This window comes from Aedes albopictus, chromosome 3 (assembly GCF_035046485.1).
Source record: "Aedes albopictus strain Foshan chromosome 3, AalbF5, whole genome shotgun sequence".
NCBI lineage: Eukaryota > Metazoa > Arthropoda > Insecta > Diptera > Culicidae > Aedes > Aedes albopictus.
The window spans coordinates 210,773,058-210,790,912 of NC_085138.1; the positions used below are offsets into that span (position 1 = coordinate 210,773,058).

The following is a 17,855-nucleotide window of genomic DNA, read 5'->3' on the forward strand; positions in this document are numbered from 1 at the left end:
CGCGCCTGGCACCTGTCTTCCTACGCCTTGGCTTGGCGACCTGCACTTCTGCCTGCGGATTCACCTTCTTCTTCCTCTTCCGCTCTAGCTTTGTCCAAGGAGGGTCCTCTCCTTGGATCGCCCTGCTCTGTGGCTGCTGAGGGCCCACCATTGGTCGCAACCCCTTGTTCCCATCATTCCGGGACGGGCCGGCCTTTTCAGGCCCACCCTTCCCAGCTTTCCGGGAACCCTGGCTGGGGTCCGACTTTCCGGCATTACCACCGGCTTTCGGGGTTATTATGCGCCTGGCCTTGCGGGCACCGCCAGATAGCTCCTCACCTGACGGCTGCCTCGCCCGCTTCTGCGAATGCTTGTCACGTTTGTCACGAGCATTCGCTTCCACACTCTTCGGACTACCCGCGAAGGAGAAGGCCTCCGTTTGCGTAAGCTTAGACGCTTTCTCCTTTGCGGGTTCCGCCGCTGCTGCAGCCAGCAACGCAACCGCGTGCTCCTGCTTGGCATTATCGACAGACGCCCTAAGCCGAAGCAAGGCCGTTTTCAGGTCCTTGCTTATATTCGACTTAGTTGTCGCAAAGTCGATAATTTTGCCAAGCTGCTGCTCAGCTACCTCAAATGCGGGCCGTCCTTTTTCTGCAACTTGGCTGATGGCCCTCAGCAACCATGCTCCGTCCATGACCTCCGCCGGCTGGCTTGCCGTGGAGTGGACAGGAGCTCCCACGCTTGAGCTGCGTAAGCAGCTTCCAGCACCTGACTCCTCGCTTCTCCTTGTTGGAGACCGCATCAACCCGCTTCTTGAGAAGGGGTTGATCGCACCACTACTACCTGTTACATTTGTTTTTGAAATTTGTTTACTCATATTTTATTCCCACGAGTCGCACGAGAAAGAATGTCCACCACGCCAGAGCTCTGCATTAACGCGGTAAGGGACAGCTTACTGTGGGGGGTGCCCAGGTGCCCCACAGGCTCCGTTAAAGATCGAGCATCTTTTTCACCCCCTCGATCACTCATTCCTCGGCACGGGTCGCTTGACACCTTGAATTGGGGTTAGTAGTCCTATTCTTAGCCGGCAACTACGCGGCCGGCCGGTGTGTGTGTGTGTGTGTGTGTGTTTTTTTTTCCTTCTAAACCATAGGGGGATAAATCTGCTCATCAGACACCCTAACAGGAAGGTTAGGGTAGTGTGGGGTTGAGGCCGTCTTCTACAATGCCGGTAGAAGCCAGGACTACTCTCTCCTCGACCCACTAAAACACATTCCTATGGTCGCCAAACCCTACGTCTCTCCGGAACCACCAAGAAGGTATTGCTTCAGAGAGGGGCTAGTGCATATCGCACCCTCAAGGTTAGCTGCCGTAGCCTAGCAGCAACGAACATCGATGACTCGCTCTGGAGAGTCCATCACGATAGCCTGCTGGCGCTTAGCCAGTTTCCCGAGTGGTCCTCGCCACTCCCTTTGTCCTCGGAAGGCGGGCAGGGTCAACCCCGCCCGCGCCCTACTGCTGAGCGGACATCAAGAACTGATGCCCACATGCAACCCGATCTGACCTGCTGAAGGCAAGGGTATCACTACCCTTCAGGCCTTATCAGATGCATCCGTAGGTTGCAGACAGCAGGGTTTCACCTACCCCGACCCTTGCCGGGGACCCCTTTCCAACCGCGGGCTCAGATCCAACCCAGTAGATTGACGCCACGACAGCACCGCTACCGGGACTTCCTCTCCGCGGCCACTTAATCGCTGTAAGGGTCGATCTCGACCGCAGGGCACCGGTATGACCTACGAAGCCGACTTCGAACCCCTGGACCACCTCTTGTACTGCATCTGGACTAGCCATTCTCCGAGTCCACGCGCCACCTCCTCTGTAGCTCCCAGACGATATGGGTGATAGCCGTTGAAACGGCATTCCAGCTAATCTCATCCCTACACATTCTCTGGACCAAGTTGTCCGGAGTTGTGTCCTCCCCGCATGTGGCAAGCATGCGGTCACGCATTGTGCGAAAACGCGGGCAAACGAACAAAACGTGTTCCGCCGTTTCCTCTAAACCATTGCACACTGGGCATTCGGGAGAATCCGCATGCCCGAAACGGTGTAGATACTGTCGGAAGCAACCATGACCTGTAAGGACCTGTGTCAGGTGGAATGAAACTTCCCCATGGCGCCTATTAATCCAACTATCTACCCTCGGTATCAACCTATGGGTCCACCTGGTGGAACTGTCCCACGCGCGCTGCCACTTGACCATAGAGGCCATCCTGACAGTCTTGCGTATGCCTCTTGTGCCGCGCATTTCGAAGCACTCCATATCCTCACTGATAAGAATGCTGATGGGCACCATACCAGTAATGACACAGAGAGCGTCGTGTGACACGGTACGGTACGCGCTTGCAACCCTCAGACACATAAGCCTGTAAGTACTTTCCAGCTTCCGTCGGTAGCATTCAGTACTTAGCGCGGTACCCCACGCCGGGCCGCCATACCTAAGTATGGACGTAGCAACACTAGCCAGAAGCTTGCGCTTACTGGCGTACACCGCTGAGCTATTGGACATCATCCGGGACAGTGCCGCAATAGCTGTGGAGGCTCTTTTACAGGCATAATCAACGTGGCTACCGTAGGAAAGCTTATCGTCGATCATCACGCCCAAGTGCTTGACAGAGCGCTTCGACAGGATAGTGCATTCTCCTACACTGATCTCCGTCTGCTGCGCCGACAGCATGTTGTTAACAACCGTCACCTCTGTCTTGTGGTGAGCCAGCTCCAGTTTTCTGGACCGCATCCACGCCTCCACAACCTTGATCGAGTGGTCGGTAGTCAACTTCACCTCCTCGATCGTTTCACCGTAGACTTCGAGCGTAATATCGTCGGCAAATCCGACAATCACCACTCCCACTGGGTACTCTAACCTCAACACCTCGTCGTACATGACATTCCATAACACCGGACCCAGGATGGAACCTTGCGGGACTCCTGAGGTTATGTGAAAGCACTTCCGACCCACCTCCGTGTCGTATACTAGTACGCGATTCTGGAAGTAGCTTCCGAGAATCTTGTACAAGTACTCCGGTATCCCCAGACGCAAGAGCGCATCGGCAATAGCAGCCCAACTGGCGCTATTAAATGCATTCCTTACATCCAGAGTCACTACCCCGCAGAAGCGAATTCCCCTCCTCTTAGGCTCGAGTGCTTTCTCGGCGGTTTTTGTAACCGACAAGATAGCGTCTACGGTGGACCTCCCCTTCCGGAAGCCATACTGGTTGCTCGAAAGACCATTTACGCCCTCAGTGAACCGCAACATTCTATTGAGGATGATCTTTTCGAGCACCTTCCCCGCCGTGTCAATCAAGCATATTGGTCTATAAGCCGACGGGTCTCCGGGTGGTTTCCCCGCCTTTGGCAATAGTACCAGGCTCTGCCTCTTCCAAGCTTCTGGGAAAACTCCCTCGTCCAGGCATTTCTGCATAGCAGACCTGAACATCTCGGGAGCCTCTGCAATAGCTACTTTTAAGGCCAGGTTCGGAACCCCGTCCGGACCTGGGGCCTTACCTACGCTAAGGGACTTAGCTATCCCCGCAAGTTCCACATCGGTGACCCTCTCCTCATCGCCAGCCCCAGTCCCCGGCTGTCCTACGAAAGGAGGCCAAGGACTAGGATCATGACGCGGAAAAAGTCCTCCAATGATCCCCTCCAACATCTCTGGAGATTGCTCTGTAGGAGCCATCACACCTCTCGTCTTGGCCATAACGATCCTGTAAGCGTCACCCCACGGGTTCGTATTGGCACTCTGACAGAGACCCTCAAAGCAGGCCTTTTTGCTTGCTCTTATCTCGGTCTTGAGCACGGCTTTTGCAGCGGCGAACACCACCCGCCGTTCGTTTCGCTCTTCCTCTGATCGTGCTCGCTGCATCCGCCGCCTAGCCCGTAGGCAGGCGCGGCGCAGGTCCGCAATCGCGTCGGTCCACCAGTAAGCCGGTGGCCTCCCATTTCTAGGGTGGACTCGCCTAGGCATGATCGCATCACACGCACGTGAGAGCACCGCTACCAGCTCGTCGCCGTCTAAACCGATTAAGATTCGCTCACGGCGGAGCGCTTCCCTAAATACCTCTTCGTCGAAGTATGATGTCTTCCACCTACGAGGGCTTGGCCTTGGCCTAGCCGCCTCTTCTTCTATCCGCTGTCTGCTGTTGTTGTAGTCGATACTGTAGCGAACCGCCAGGTGGTCGCTGTGAGTGTAGCCATCATCTACTCTCCAGTTCGGACTACTTGTTAGGCCAGGACTGCAAAAGGTCACGTCAATAATTGACTCCGCTCCATTTCGACTATAGGTACTCATGGTACCGACGTTAGCCAAGTCGACATCTAAGATGGCCAGTATTTCTAGCAGGATCTGACCCCGCTGGTTCGTGAAACGGCTTTCCCATTCCACAGCCCAGGCATTAAAGTCACCCGCTATTACCACCGGCCTTCGCCCTGTTAGCACGGTCGTTAAGCGGTCCAGCATTTGCGTGAACCGCTCGATCGGCCACCGCGGAGGCGCATAACAGCTACAGAAGAAGACCCCGTTTACTTTGGCGACCACGAAGCCCTCATATGTAGTAAACACCAACTCCTGCACGGGGTATTTACCCGTCGTCCATATCGCCGCCATTTTCCTGGTCCCATCCGAGGCCCAGTTGCCGTTGCCGGCGGGTACTCGGTATGGGTCCGAAATGATGGCGATATCCGTCTCCCACTCAGAAACCGCCTGACAAAGCAGTTGCTGAGCCGCATCACAGTGATTCAGGTTCAGCTGCGTTACCTGCACTGTGATTTGTTGCTCACTGCGGCTTTCTTAAAGGCCGGGCACCCTGGACCACCCATCGCATGTCTGTTTTTCGAGGTTTTCCCGGTACAGATCATGCAGATGGGCGGACTCGTGCAGCTTTGGGCCTTATGACCTTCATCGCCGCATCGCCTACACAGTTTGCGCCTGTCGGGGCCTTTGCAGTCCCACGACTTCCTGGTTCCAGACACCTGAAGCAAACCTCAGGTGGCTCGTGGAATGTCAGGTGACATACACACCAGCCCACCTTAATACTCCCTACTTTAACGGACTTTTTAACGTCCGCCACAGGTAGCTGAACCAGAGCTATCTGTGTCCCTGCTGGCCCCTTCCGCAGCCTGACGGCTGTGGCGGCCACCTGAACATCGCACTGTTGCCGCAGTGCCGTGACGAGCTCTTCCGCTTCGGTGATCTCGTCTAGGTCTTTGACCTTCAGAGTCGCCTCATGCGTAAGAGCCCTCACCTCCACTCCATCACCAAGGACCTCTTCTGCCAGCCTCTTGTAGGCGGCGCCCTTGTGATCCTTCTCGCGCTTAAGCTCCAGGATCATTTCGCCCGTACGAGTACGTCTGATACTGCGTACGTCGGCTCCACGACCCTCGAGCTTGGCGTCGCACCTCATCGCCTTCAAGACGTCCGAGTATTTCGACTGTTCGGTCTTGATGACGATAGCGTCACCTTTTTCGCGCCTGGCACCTGCCTTCCTTCGCCTTGGCTTGGCGACCTGCACTTCTGCCTGCGGATTCCCCTTCTTCTTCCTCTTCCGCTCTACCTTTGTCCAAGGAGGGTCCTCTCCTTGGATCGCCCTGCTCTGTGGCTGCTGAGGGCCCACCATTGGTCGCAACCCCTTGTTCCCATCATTCCGGGACGGGCCGGCCTTTTCAAGCCCACCCTTCCCAGCTTTCCGGGAACCCTGGCTGGGGTCCGACTTTCCAGCGTTACCACCGGCTTTCGGGGTTATTATACGCCTGGCCTTGCGGGCGCCGCCAGACAGCTCCTCACCTGACGGCTGCCTCGCCCGCTTCTGCGAATGCTTGTCGCTTTTGTCGCGAGCATTCGCTTCCACTCTCTTCGGACTACCCGCGAAGGAGAAGGCCTCCGTTTGTGTAAACTTAGACGCTTTCTCCTTTGCGGGTTCCGCCGCTGCTGCAGCCAGCAACGCAACCGCGTGCTCCTGCTTGGCATTATCGACAGACGCCCTAAGCCGAAGCAAGGCCGTTTTCAGGTCCTTGCTTATATTCGACTTAGTTGTCGCAAAGTCGATAATTTTGCCAAGCTGCTGCTCAGCTACCTCAAATGCGGGCCGTCCTTTTTCTGCAACTTGGCTGATGGCCCTCAGCAACCATGCTCCGTCCATGACCTCCGCCGGCTGGCTTGCCGTGGAGTGGACAGGAGCTCCCACGCTTGAGCTGCGTAAGCAGCTTCCAGCACCTGACTCCTCGCTTCTCCTTGTAGGAGACCTCATCAACACGCTTCTTGCGAAGGGGTTGATCGCACCGCTACTTCCACCTGTATTTTGATTCTTAAGATTTTTACTCATATTTGATTCCCACGAGTCGCACGAGAAAGAATGTCCACCACGCCAGAGCTCTGCATTAACGCGGTAAGGGACAGCTTACTGTGGGGGGTGCCCAGGTGCCCCACAGGCTCCGTTAAAGATCGAGCATCTTTTTCACCCCCTCGATCACTCATTCCTCGGTACGGGTCGCTTGACACCTTGAATTGGGGTTAGTAGTCCTATTCTTAGCCGGCAACTACGCGGCTGACTCGCAAGCGGGTGGTGCGTCAGGCCCCAGGACATCCGTCCCTGCTGCCCCGTGTGTGTGTGTGTTTTTTTTTTTTTTCCTCCCAACCTCCCGAGCAGAGGAAACCGATTGGAAAAACTCTGCTACACCTTGTCACCTCGATCCCCCTGGTACCACTGATGCGACTGCTTCAGGGGGGGCAATGCGCTCATGCGCTCTTCTTCTTCTGTGCTCATGCACATTTTGTCGCTTCTAAATTTGTTATTCTAATCTTTTTAGTATTCGTACCTAACCTATCGCCATTCAGCGACACAGTTGGTACAAATATACACCAAATTTGTTATTCTAATGCTGTCCGTGTGCCATTTAGCACTCCGGCTTTTCGCGCACGACTCGGATAGTCCCCGACGGTGGATCTACCCTATCCGACGAAGAGTTCCCCGACACTGAAACTTCTTCCGTTACCGATACTTTCCAGGCTGGTGCCAAGGTCGGTTCTGAGATTCCGGTTGGAGACTGGCTTCCGGTTCACAGGCGCCCTGACGACCAAGCACCGGTGCTTTTTCGCGGTCTACTCGGTCTAGTCCCCGGCGGTGGACGGACCTAGCCTACTCCGACAGAGAAAGACCCCGACGGTGGAAGTTCTCTCGACACCGATGTTTTCAACCCGACCAGTAAGGTGCCGAAGTCGGCCCGGCGATTCCGGTTGGTGGTAGACTTCCGGTTCACCGGCGCCCCGACGACCTATAACCGGTACTACGCAACGAACGACTCGGTCGAGTCCCCGGCGGTGGATCAAGCCTACTCCGATCGCGACCCGATACTCTTTGATCTTCGCGCCATCTCCGCTGGAGAGCTGACATGATCCGCGTGACCGCTCTGTTCACCGCATTCCATACGGTTTCGTCCTGACACATTCTCTCTACTACGTTGTTGGGACTCAGATTTCCAGCAGCGCTCGCTAGCATGTCACCACGTACTTCTTCAAATCGTGGACAGTCGAATATCACGTGCTCCGGTGTCTCCTCGTTGTTTGGGCATGTCGGACAGAATGGGGACTCTGCATGGCCGAATCTAAACAAATACTGTCTGAAGCATCCATGACCTGACAAGAACTGTGTTAGGTAGAAGTTCACATCTCCGTGTTTTCTGGACATCCACACCGACACATCTGGGATAAGCCGGTAGGTCCATCTACCCTTCTCCGCGTCATTCCACTCTTGCTGCCACTTAGCCAACGAGTCCGCTCTGATTGTCTTCCTCACGTTTGCAGTGCCTCTTCTCCGGTAACACTCTACATCCTCTGCCAGGGTGATGTGTATGGGGACCATCCCGGCGATAATGCAGACTGCTTCCGACGATATCGTCCTGTACGCGCTCGCCACACGAATAGCCATGAGCCGAAACGTGCTCGAAAGTTTTGTTCGATTCCGCTTCAGTTTCAGCGCTGTAGCCCAGGCCGGAACTCCGTATCTAAGTATCGAAGAGGATACCCCCGCCCGAAGACGTCTGCTGCTGCTGCTCGGTCCACCGATGTTCGGCATAATCCTGGATACAGCATTAACAGCTTTCGCTGCCTTCTCACAGGCATAGTCGACGTGGCAATTGAAATTCAATCGGTCGTCCACCATCACGCCCAGGTGTTTTAACGCACGCTTTGACGGGATAACATGTCCGCCGACGTTAATTTCGGACCGTTGAACTGCTTTACAGTTGCTGACTAGCACTACCTCTGTCTTATGGTGAGCCACCCGCAGCTACTTGACTCATCCAGGCCTCGATGGAACCGATCGTCTCCGCCGTCAGCATCTCTACTTCTTCCAGGGTCTCACCGGTTATCGAAAGGACGACGTCATCCGCGAAACCGACGATCTCGACTCCTCCGGGTAGTTCAAGTCTTAACACTCCGTCATACATAATATTCCACAACGTTGGGCCGAGTATGGAGCCTTGTGGCACACCCGCCGTGACTCTAACCGATCTCTGACCCTGGTTTGTCTCGTAGACCAAGACACGATTCTGGAAGTAGCTTTTCAGAACCTTGCACAGATAGTCAGGGACCCTCATGTTGTGTAGTGCAGTGGCGATGGCTTCCCAGCTGGCGCTATTGAATGCGTTCTTCACGTGTATAGCTACCACGGCGCAGTAACGATTACCTCTTCTCTTCTGCTTGGAGGCTTTCTCCGCATTCGCAATGACTGTCCGGATTGCATCCACAGTCGAGTGTGTGTGTGTATGTGTGTGTGTGTGTGTGTGTGTGTGTGTGTGTGTGTGTGTGTGTGTGTGTGTGTGTGTGTGTGTGTGTGTGTGTGTGTGTGTGTGTGTGTGTGTGTGTGTGTGTGTGTGTGTGTGTGTGTGTGTGTGTGCGTTACAAAAGAAAGTCACGCACGGTTCGCAGCCGTCTGTTAACCGATTTGAGTTTTCTTGGAAGCAAATGAAAACTACTACATCCTAGTAGAACGCTATTGAATTTTTTTTCGATTGGACGTTTGGTTACCGAGATATCTCTCGAAGAGTACTTATGAGTCATACATCTAAACTTTTTAGGATTTTAATAAATATTTTGGCCGTTTGTCGATCGATATGGGTTCTCTTGGAACCAAATAAAAGCTACAGCATCCTAGTAGATCGCCCAGAAACTTTATTTCGATTGGACATTTGGTTACCGAGATATCTTTCAAAGAGTACTTGGGAGTAAGGTTAACTTTTTGAGAGATTTTTGACCAAGGGTACTGTTCGCAAGTGGACTGTATTTTACGATTCTCGACATAGGCGGACCGACGACTTTCCGAAGAGACCACTTAACCAGGGAACCAAAACCGGAGTTAAAACACCAGGCTTAACGTTTCAAACTCTATTTACAACTATTTACATATTTTCTTTGATTTGATCGAATTCACTTTACTAATTACTGCGACGACACACGTCTTAACACGTCGAACGTACGGCGAACAATAAAATTTGCCTGAGGATAGGAATTTTCCTCCTTTTACGCCCACTCTTCCTTCACTTGATCCTTTCGGGCGGTTGCGGTTGCTTGCATCACATGTTGTCTTTCGCGCAGCTGTGTGCTGCTGGAATCGCGCACCTCAGCAGGCTGCGGCTGAAGGTGCACGGAGAAAATTAATTATTCGTGGCGATCGGCCCAAATATCCTCCCCCGCGGGACCCATGTCCTCGTTGGCCACACGGTTGTCCAGTATAGGTAGAGGGGCCAGTTTGTGGATCGGACGCTTCAGAACACCGGCCTTGGTTCGAACGTCCACCACACGGACCAATCCATCTGCTCCAGTGTAGGCTGCTTCGATTTTACCCAGCTTCCATTGTTGGGGCGATAAGTTGTCATCCTTGATAACCACCACCGTACCAGGTAGAATATTCTCCTTCTTTTTGTTCCACTTCTGTCGTACCTGTAACTCCAGCAGGTACTCTTCGGACCAGCGCTTCCAGAACTCTTGACGCAGGCGCTGGACGTACTGCCATCTTGAGAGCCGATTTTCCGGGATTCCATCGTAACTTGGCTCCGGAATGGCAGTCAGAGGGCGATCGATCATGAAATGACCGGGAGTTAACGGCTCGAGCTCCGAGGGGTCCTCAGACGGAGCGTACAAAGGCCGAGAATTGAGTTGAGCTTCGATCTGGCACAGCAAGGTCGAAAACTCAGACATCGTCAAGAGGCTTGACTGGCACTTCTTCTTCAGGATGGTCTTGACGCTCTTCACTCCTGCTTCCCAAATCCCACCCATGTGTGGGGCGTTCGGGGGAATCATCTTCCATTCGATCTGTCTGGTTTGGCAGAACTCGAAAATCTTGAGCTCGCTAGCTTCCTGCTTGAAAAGCCGATAGAGCTCGTTCAGTTCGTTGCGAGCACCGACAAAGTTTGTCCCATTGTCGGAGAATATCTGCTCAGGGACACTACGGCGAGAGACGAACCGCTGGAGGGCGGCAATAAACGCGTCGGCCGAGAGATCCTCAACTACCTCCAGATGAATGCCCTTGGTGACCATACACACGAACACGCTGACATATCCTTTTATGGGAGACGCCATTCTTCCTCGTTGCTTGATGAGCATGGGTCAACGCCAACCTTCACGAAAGCGGGAGCCTTGTCGCACCTTGCGATGGGAAGATCCCCCATCAACTGATTAGCACACGGAGGGTTGAGCCGGAAACACCGCACACAATTTTTTGTTACCTTGCGTACAGCAGAACGGGCTCCCAGAATCCAAAATTGCCGGCGGAGCTGTGCCAGCAGTGCCGACGGTCCGATGTGTAGGTTCTCGCGATGTACTGCTTGAATCAACCGTTGAACGGTTTCATCGCTCTTAGATAAGACCCACTGATGCTTTACTCCGTAAGGCAAACTTGAATGTCGCAGTCGTCCACCGACGCGAATCATTCCATCATCCAAAAAGGGGTTTAATGCTTTTAATCTTTTACAGTACTCACCGGATTCCATCATGGCTACCTCCTTACCAAAGTGTAGTGATTGAACCACCCTGACGATGACCTTCAACGATTGGCGCATTTCGAACACGGTGGGGAAACGCTCGGTGGTTCGCTTGTTGACTGCCTTCTCCTTAGCATTCCGGCAAAAACGCAAGACGTATGCCAGAACTCGCTGCAGCTTTCTGAAGGACTCATACCTCTGGAATACTGGCAGCTTCTCCAAGGTCACCACCGCTGAAGCTACAGTGGCCTGCCGCAACTCAGGAACATCTGCATCGAATAGTGGTTCAGGGATAACCACCTGATATTCTTCACTGCGCAGGAACAACGGACCATTCCACCAAAGATCGTTCCTTTGAAGGAGTGTTGTTATGAATGAATAATACGCCGAAGTAGTTCATTTTTGTCGGCATGTACAGCTGTGCCTAGAACAACTATTTTCCACTGCTGTCGTTTTTTGATCAATTTGCATCACCCTATGTCTACTATAGTGAATATTTAACCGAAAATATACTGAAATCGAAGAATTTGGTTGGTTTGTGATTTAGGCTATATTTTTCTCTGGCCGCTTCTTTCAAAAAGGTGAGTGTCCATTTTGCCCCGGCAGCAGAAGATATTTCCAAACTTGATTTTTGACATAATAAAGAAGAAAATATAAACATGTTAAGCATGTAGATACAGCAAAACTACTTGCATGTGTTCTAGAAATATCAGGTTTTAATCGACCTGCAATAAATTAATCACTAAATCTTATTTTAGATGGTGTGAAAATTATAATTTCCATGCACAAAAAACGGAGGACGCAACTTTTTCGTGTAAAATCAAGTAGGTATAATTTTAATTTCGAATATTTCTTTCCTGAAACTACGTTTTAGACAAATGGACTATATTCTCCATTCATTAAAAGTTCAAAAAAGTTCGCATATTTGATAATATTGAGGGTGTCCATTCTGCCCCGGGTGTCCATATTGCCCCGCCTACCCCTACTAGTGGAGACGTGGGGTAATATGTCGATGTATTATTCCGTGAGTAAAAGTGACATTTCTCTTTGTTTTTGTTTCTTCTTTCGCACCAAAGACATCAGTGGGCATTAAGCTGTTAGGGCCTTAGGCCTATAGTACACAGGGGGAAAGATTTGGCAAGCGAAGAACTCAAGATAAAACATCTGTTTGAAGTGAAGCGGAATGCGGAAGCACTGTGGTATGTACTCAAAAAAAATCTGCAACTCTGCCTCTGCGGCAAAACGCAATGAGTGTGGATTTCCTGCGGTTAATTTCAAAACAACTTCAGTTTGGTGAAAAAGTTTGTTTCCTGGAAGAAAGTAATTATGTGAGAATCTGCAGCATTGCTTTTGCTCTGTCTCACTCTATCGTTGGTAGCTGTGGGGCGATCTTGGGAACGTTATTGGGGTTATAGAGAGAAAATTAGTGCAGTAAAAATCCAAATATTTTAAGAACGAACAACCTGTTCAATCCATGAGATATAAAGAAGTTAATACGGAAGGAAATTCCAAGAATTCCATTCTCATAAAAGAAAGTTATGATTTTATAGGAATCCGAGTATTGTCCGAGATTCTACAGGAAGCGGGAAATACTTAAAAAAAAAAAAAAAACGAATAATTGGGCGATGCTCCTCAAGTTCTTCGAATAAGCTGTGGGCCCAAGAGAAGCAAATGATTTCAATAGAATTTTCGGGAGTTATGGGAGTTACGGAAAGATGATGTTTTTGAGTTCCTCACGAAAATAGCTCTTAATTCCAGGAACAAGCTGGTTAGTTCTCGAAAATTCCTAAAAGAGTTCTATCAGGAGTTCTCCGGGAATTCCTCCAGAAGTTCCCCGGGCTTTCCTCCAGGGAGTTTTACGAGAATTCCTCAAGGAATGTTCCGAAAATTCCTCTAGGGATTTCCCAGGAAATCATCCAGAAATTCTCATGTGAATCCTCTAGGAAATCTCCGATAAAACTTCCGAGAGTTCCCGGGTATGCCTCCAGAAGTTACCCGTTATTTCTTTAAGGAGTATATCCAGGAGTTCCCCAGAAATTCTTCCAGGAGTTCTTCGGGAATTCATCAAGGGGATTTCCGAGAATTTCTGCAAGCGTACCCCGTGAATTCTTGTAGGAGTTCCCCAAGAATTCTTGCAGAAAATCCCCTGGAATCCCCCAATGAGTTTCCAGGAAATTCCCCCAGGAGTTTCCCAGGAACTCATCTAAAATTACCTCGGTAATTCCACGAGAAGTTCACCAATAATTCCACCATGACTTCTTCGGGAAATTTTCCAAGAGTTCCTCTGAAATTCTCGTGCAATTCTTCCACAATTCCTGCAGGACTTCCCCGAGAATCTTCGGATGGATTCCTGGAGGAATTTACCGGAGAAATCCCCGAAGCAATTTCTTGAGCAATCACCAGAGCATCTTCTGGAGCAAATCTCTAAAAATTCCTTCTAAGATTTTTCCAATAATTTCTCCGGCGATTCCTCCAATAATTCCTCCGGAGATTTCTCCAGGAATTGCACAGATTCCTCCAAGAATTCCTCCGGAGATTCCTCCAGGAATTCCGCGGGAATTCCTCCAGGATTTTCTCCGGAGATTCCTCCAGGAATAGGAGATTCCACCAGAAATTACTGCATGAATCTTTGGGGGAATTCCTGGACGAATCTCCGGAGGAAATTCCTGGAGAAATCTCCGGAGGAATTTCTGGAGAAATCTCCGGAGGAATTCCGAGAGGAATTTCCGGAGGAATTCCGGTAGGAATTTCTGGAGGAATTCTGGGAGGAATTTCTCAATGAATCTTTAGAGGAATTGTTGGAGAAATTTCAAGGAGGTATTTCTGGAGGAATCTTCGGAGGAGTTGAATGAGGAATCTCCGCAATGTTTTTTGGAGGGATCCCCGGAGGAATCTTCGGAGGAGTACCTGGAGGAAATTTCGGAAGAGTTCCTGGAGAAATCAGCAAAGATAATCCGGAGGAATCCCCAAAAAAATTCCTGAAGGAATCCTCAGAAGAATTCCTGAAAAAATTGGCGGAGATAATCCAGGAGGAATTTTCGGAGGAATTCCTGGAGGGATCCTCGGAGGAATTGCTGGAGGAATCCTAGGAGAAATTTCTGGAAGAATCCTCGGAGGAATTCCTGGAGGATCTTTTGGGGGAATCTCCGGAAGGTTTTCCCCGAGGAATTTTCAAAAAAATCCCCGGAAGAGTTCCTGCAGGAATCTCCAGAGAAATTTCTGAAGGAATCTTTGGAGGAATTATTGGAGAAATCTGAAATCCTGGTGGATTTTCTGGTGGAGCACCTGAAAGAATTTCTAGAGAATTTTCTGTGAAATTTCAAGGAAAAACCTTCGTACGGAATGCCAGGATCTTCATCAAATTTCCATTCAGTTCCCTGTGAAGCTTTGTCCCAGTATTTCTTCAAGAACTCCATGAACTAACCGTCAGAGACCCAGCAGAATTCCTCCCACCATAGTGCGAATCCGTAGTCTGGATTTTCCCCAGCAGCCCACCCAAAAGTTATAAATTAAATCATTTTCCCCACACGTGCGCGAAAAAGTACATTTCAATTTCAATAACATTTCCTGAGGAAATGAACGAAATTTCTTCAAGTCCAAATCGTGCCCTTTTTTTCACATCCTTCTTACAGCATCGTTTCGTTAAAATGCTGTCATTTAAACAAATGTCAAAATTACTTACGGAAAAAGGAGGAATTTTACTTGAGCGCTCTACTTGGGAGCTAGAAACTAAGCTTGAAGGTAGAAAAGACATGAAACCAGTGGCGATTCCCTAACCTCAAATCTACCTGTTCAACGAACGTAAATTCTTGAATTTTCTCATCATATTAGCTTGTAATTTGTAGAAAATTTTGAACATAGTCGTTTTCATCCATTTTCAATTTGATTCTGATCATAAATTTTCCGCAAATGCAAGTTTTAGAGTCGTTGAACAGGTAAAAAGTGAGGTTACGAGACGCCACTGCATGAAACTAAGGGAATGAGTGTCTAATAAAAGTATATGCTCCCAAGGCGCCTAAGCTTAGGGTGACCATCTTGCCCCACAACCCCCTAGGTGTAGTTTGTTCGAGTTTGACGTGCCTGCACCCTCCATGATTAGATGAGTGCCGTTTTGTGTAATATTTACAGAAAATGAGAATACTCACCAAATGCAAGCGCCTTTCTATCCATTGTTATGAGCACAGAATGTGCCGAAGAGCATCCACTTACTGCTGAACGATACTGAAATTGGTTTAAGAAAGTACTATTTTAAACTACAGTGTATCAAACAATTGTCCGCGCTTAAAAGTTGACCAATAGTAAACTATATACTAAAGCTATATTGGTGAAATTTTGAGCGTGATCGAATAATTTTCTTAAAGTTAGAGCTTTTAGTAAAACATAGCCGTTTATTATACAAAATATCAATACATACTCTAATCTTAAGGAATAGTCGATGAAATATTTTCATTTTTATGTGGAGAGATTAACACTTGACAGTTCAATTGTTTGTTTGCCTAAATTGTTTCACTACAAAATAAAATATGAATAATCTGCTTATCCTGATGTAGTTGACAATTTTTATAAATTTTCCTATTTTGCACATACCATGGTATAATCTGCCAAACGTTTTTCACTTTTTAAACACATCAACTATATCAAAAATGCACAGGAGCTATTCTGCAAATGTAGTTTAGTAGGTCCAATATAAGAATATTACAATAATAAGGTTTTAAGAAGTTAAAAACACTTGGTAATTTATTTAATCAAAATATGATGAATCTTCAAACAACACTTCAAACACACGCAGATTTTTCATATTTTTGTGATGAATATTAAACCCCAAACGAAGCTGCATGTGGTTAGGCTTCCAGTAGAAGCTTTATCACAAAAAATGAAAAAGTTTGATTGAAAATTTGTTCAAAAATCGTTCAAAAAAGTTTGACTAAAAGTTTTACTAAAAATTTCATAACTGTTTGAACTTTTACTCGATTCGACTCAAAATTTCAGAAAATCACCTCCAATATACACTCCCGTTCAAAAGTTTGGGGTCACCCCCTCAAAAACATGTCATTTTTTTAGGCCCATATCTCCGTCAATTTGCGTCCGATTTCAAAACCCTAGGTTTCATTCAAAAGATAATAAGTCAAAGAAACTTTGAACATGATTTAAAATAAACTTTTTCAAAAAATTTTATATGTAAACTTAACCCAAAGTTGCCAAATTTTCTAAAAAATGAATATAAACTTACGGCAGTGTCGCTGGAAGTTGGGTCGACCAAATTTGAAGATGAGAGCGGAAATATGACCCATTTTCTATTATCTTTCAACTGCTTTTTACAGAACTTAGCTAAAAAATCTAGAAAAAAAGTTATTAAGTAAATTAATCCTTGATGTCATCGACCAAAAGTTTGGGGTCACCCCTCAAAATGCTGTATCGGTCAAAAGTTTGGGGTCACTATCGTAAAACATGGAAAAGTGATTTGTTGATATCTTTGTCATCTTTCATTCAATTTTAATTCTTCTTGGCTTATTTGAAACAAAATGAATGATACTTACTGCATAGACATTGAACCACACATATTTGTTGAAGTTTACATACTAAAACTTAACGTAAAGTTGCCTCATTTTTTGAAGCGTGGTAAAATGTGCTAACTTTACATAACATTTTTATATACAAAAATCGTTAAATACGTTAAGTTGAAGACATCAAACGTAAATTTAGTTAATTATCTCTGAAATGAGCCAAAAATAATTAAAATTGAACTATAGATGACGAAGATATCACCAAATCACTTTTCCATGTTTTACGAAAGTGACCCCAAACTTTTGGCCGATACATCATATTGAGGGGTGACCCCAAACTTTTGGTCGATGACATCAAGGATTAATTTACTTAATAATTTTTTATCTAGATTTTTTAGCTGAGTTCTGTAAAAAGCAGTTGAAAGCTAATAGAAAATGGGTCATTTTACCGCTCTCATCTTAAAATTTGGTCGACCCAACTTCCAGCGACACTGCCGTAAGTTTATATTCATTTTTTAGAAAATTTGCCAACTTTGGGTTACGTTTACATACAAAATTTTTGGAAAAAGTTTCTTTTAAATCATGTTCAAAGTTTCTTTGACTTATTATCTTTTGAATGAAACCTAGGGTTTTGAAATCGGACGCAAATTGACGGAGATATGGGCCTAAAAAAATGACATGTTTTTGAGGGGGTGACCCCAAACTTTTGAACGGGAGTGTATATGTAACTTAAAGTAAAAACTTCAACGGATTTTATCCACATATTAAAAAGTTGTAGGCATTTGAATAAAACAAAATATATGACCAAAAAAAACGCTTTTTCATATACTGTATACTGCCGTTATACGCATAATTCAGTAACAAATTTTGAAAACGACGTATAATCAATGCTACACCATTGATTATACGTCGTTTTCAAAATTTGTTACTGAATTGTTCCATGTTAGGGGGATTAGGGGCATAATGGACACCCTAAGCAAATGCGTAAGTTAGACCTGTATAACGAAGAAAACTTAACATATTATCAGTTGGCTTACAACTTTAACTTGTTTCCTACGTATTTCAATCATTTACAGCAGGTAGAATGTCCTTATTGTGAAGAAATAACGAATTTTAAATCGTGTGTTTTTAGGGCTGGCAGGAAAGGTACGGGGCGAAATGGACACCCATCGGGGCATAATGGACACCCCTGCATATTTTATGCTAATTCTTTGATTACATCGATCAGTTAAGTAATCTGCCTACGGAGATCAATGCCACAGATATAATACTCCATCTTAGACGAGTTTACATAACATCAAAGTTAATTAAATAAACTTTAGGCTAAAATAATCGGATTGA

General features: G+C 47.7%; 1 protein-coding gene across 2 annotated transcripts in view; it reads right to left on the reverse strand.

The window, feature by feature from the left end:
- The window catches only part of LOC115256201 (protein RCC2 homolog), a 261,669-nt gene that overhangs the window by 185,763 nt on the left and 58,051 nt on the right, over nucleotides 1-17,855 (reverse strand). For both annotated transcript variants that reach the window (XM_062861068.1, XM_062861070.1), the window contains one exon: nucleotides 15,156-15,231. In XM_062861068.1, the coding sequence (XP_062717052.1) occupies nucleotides 15,156-15,231 (76 nt within the window). The remainder of the gene's footprint in view (nucleotides 1-15,155; nucleotides 15,232-17,855) is intronic.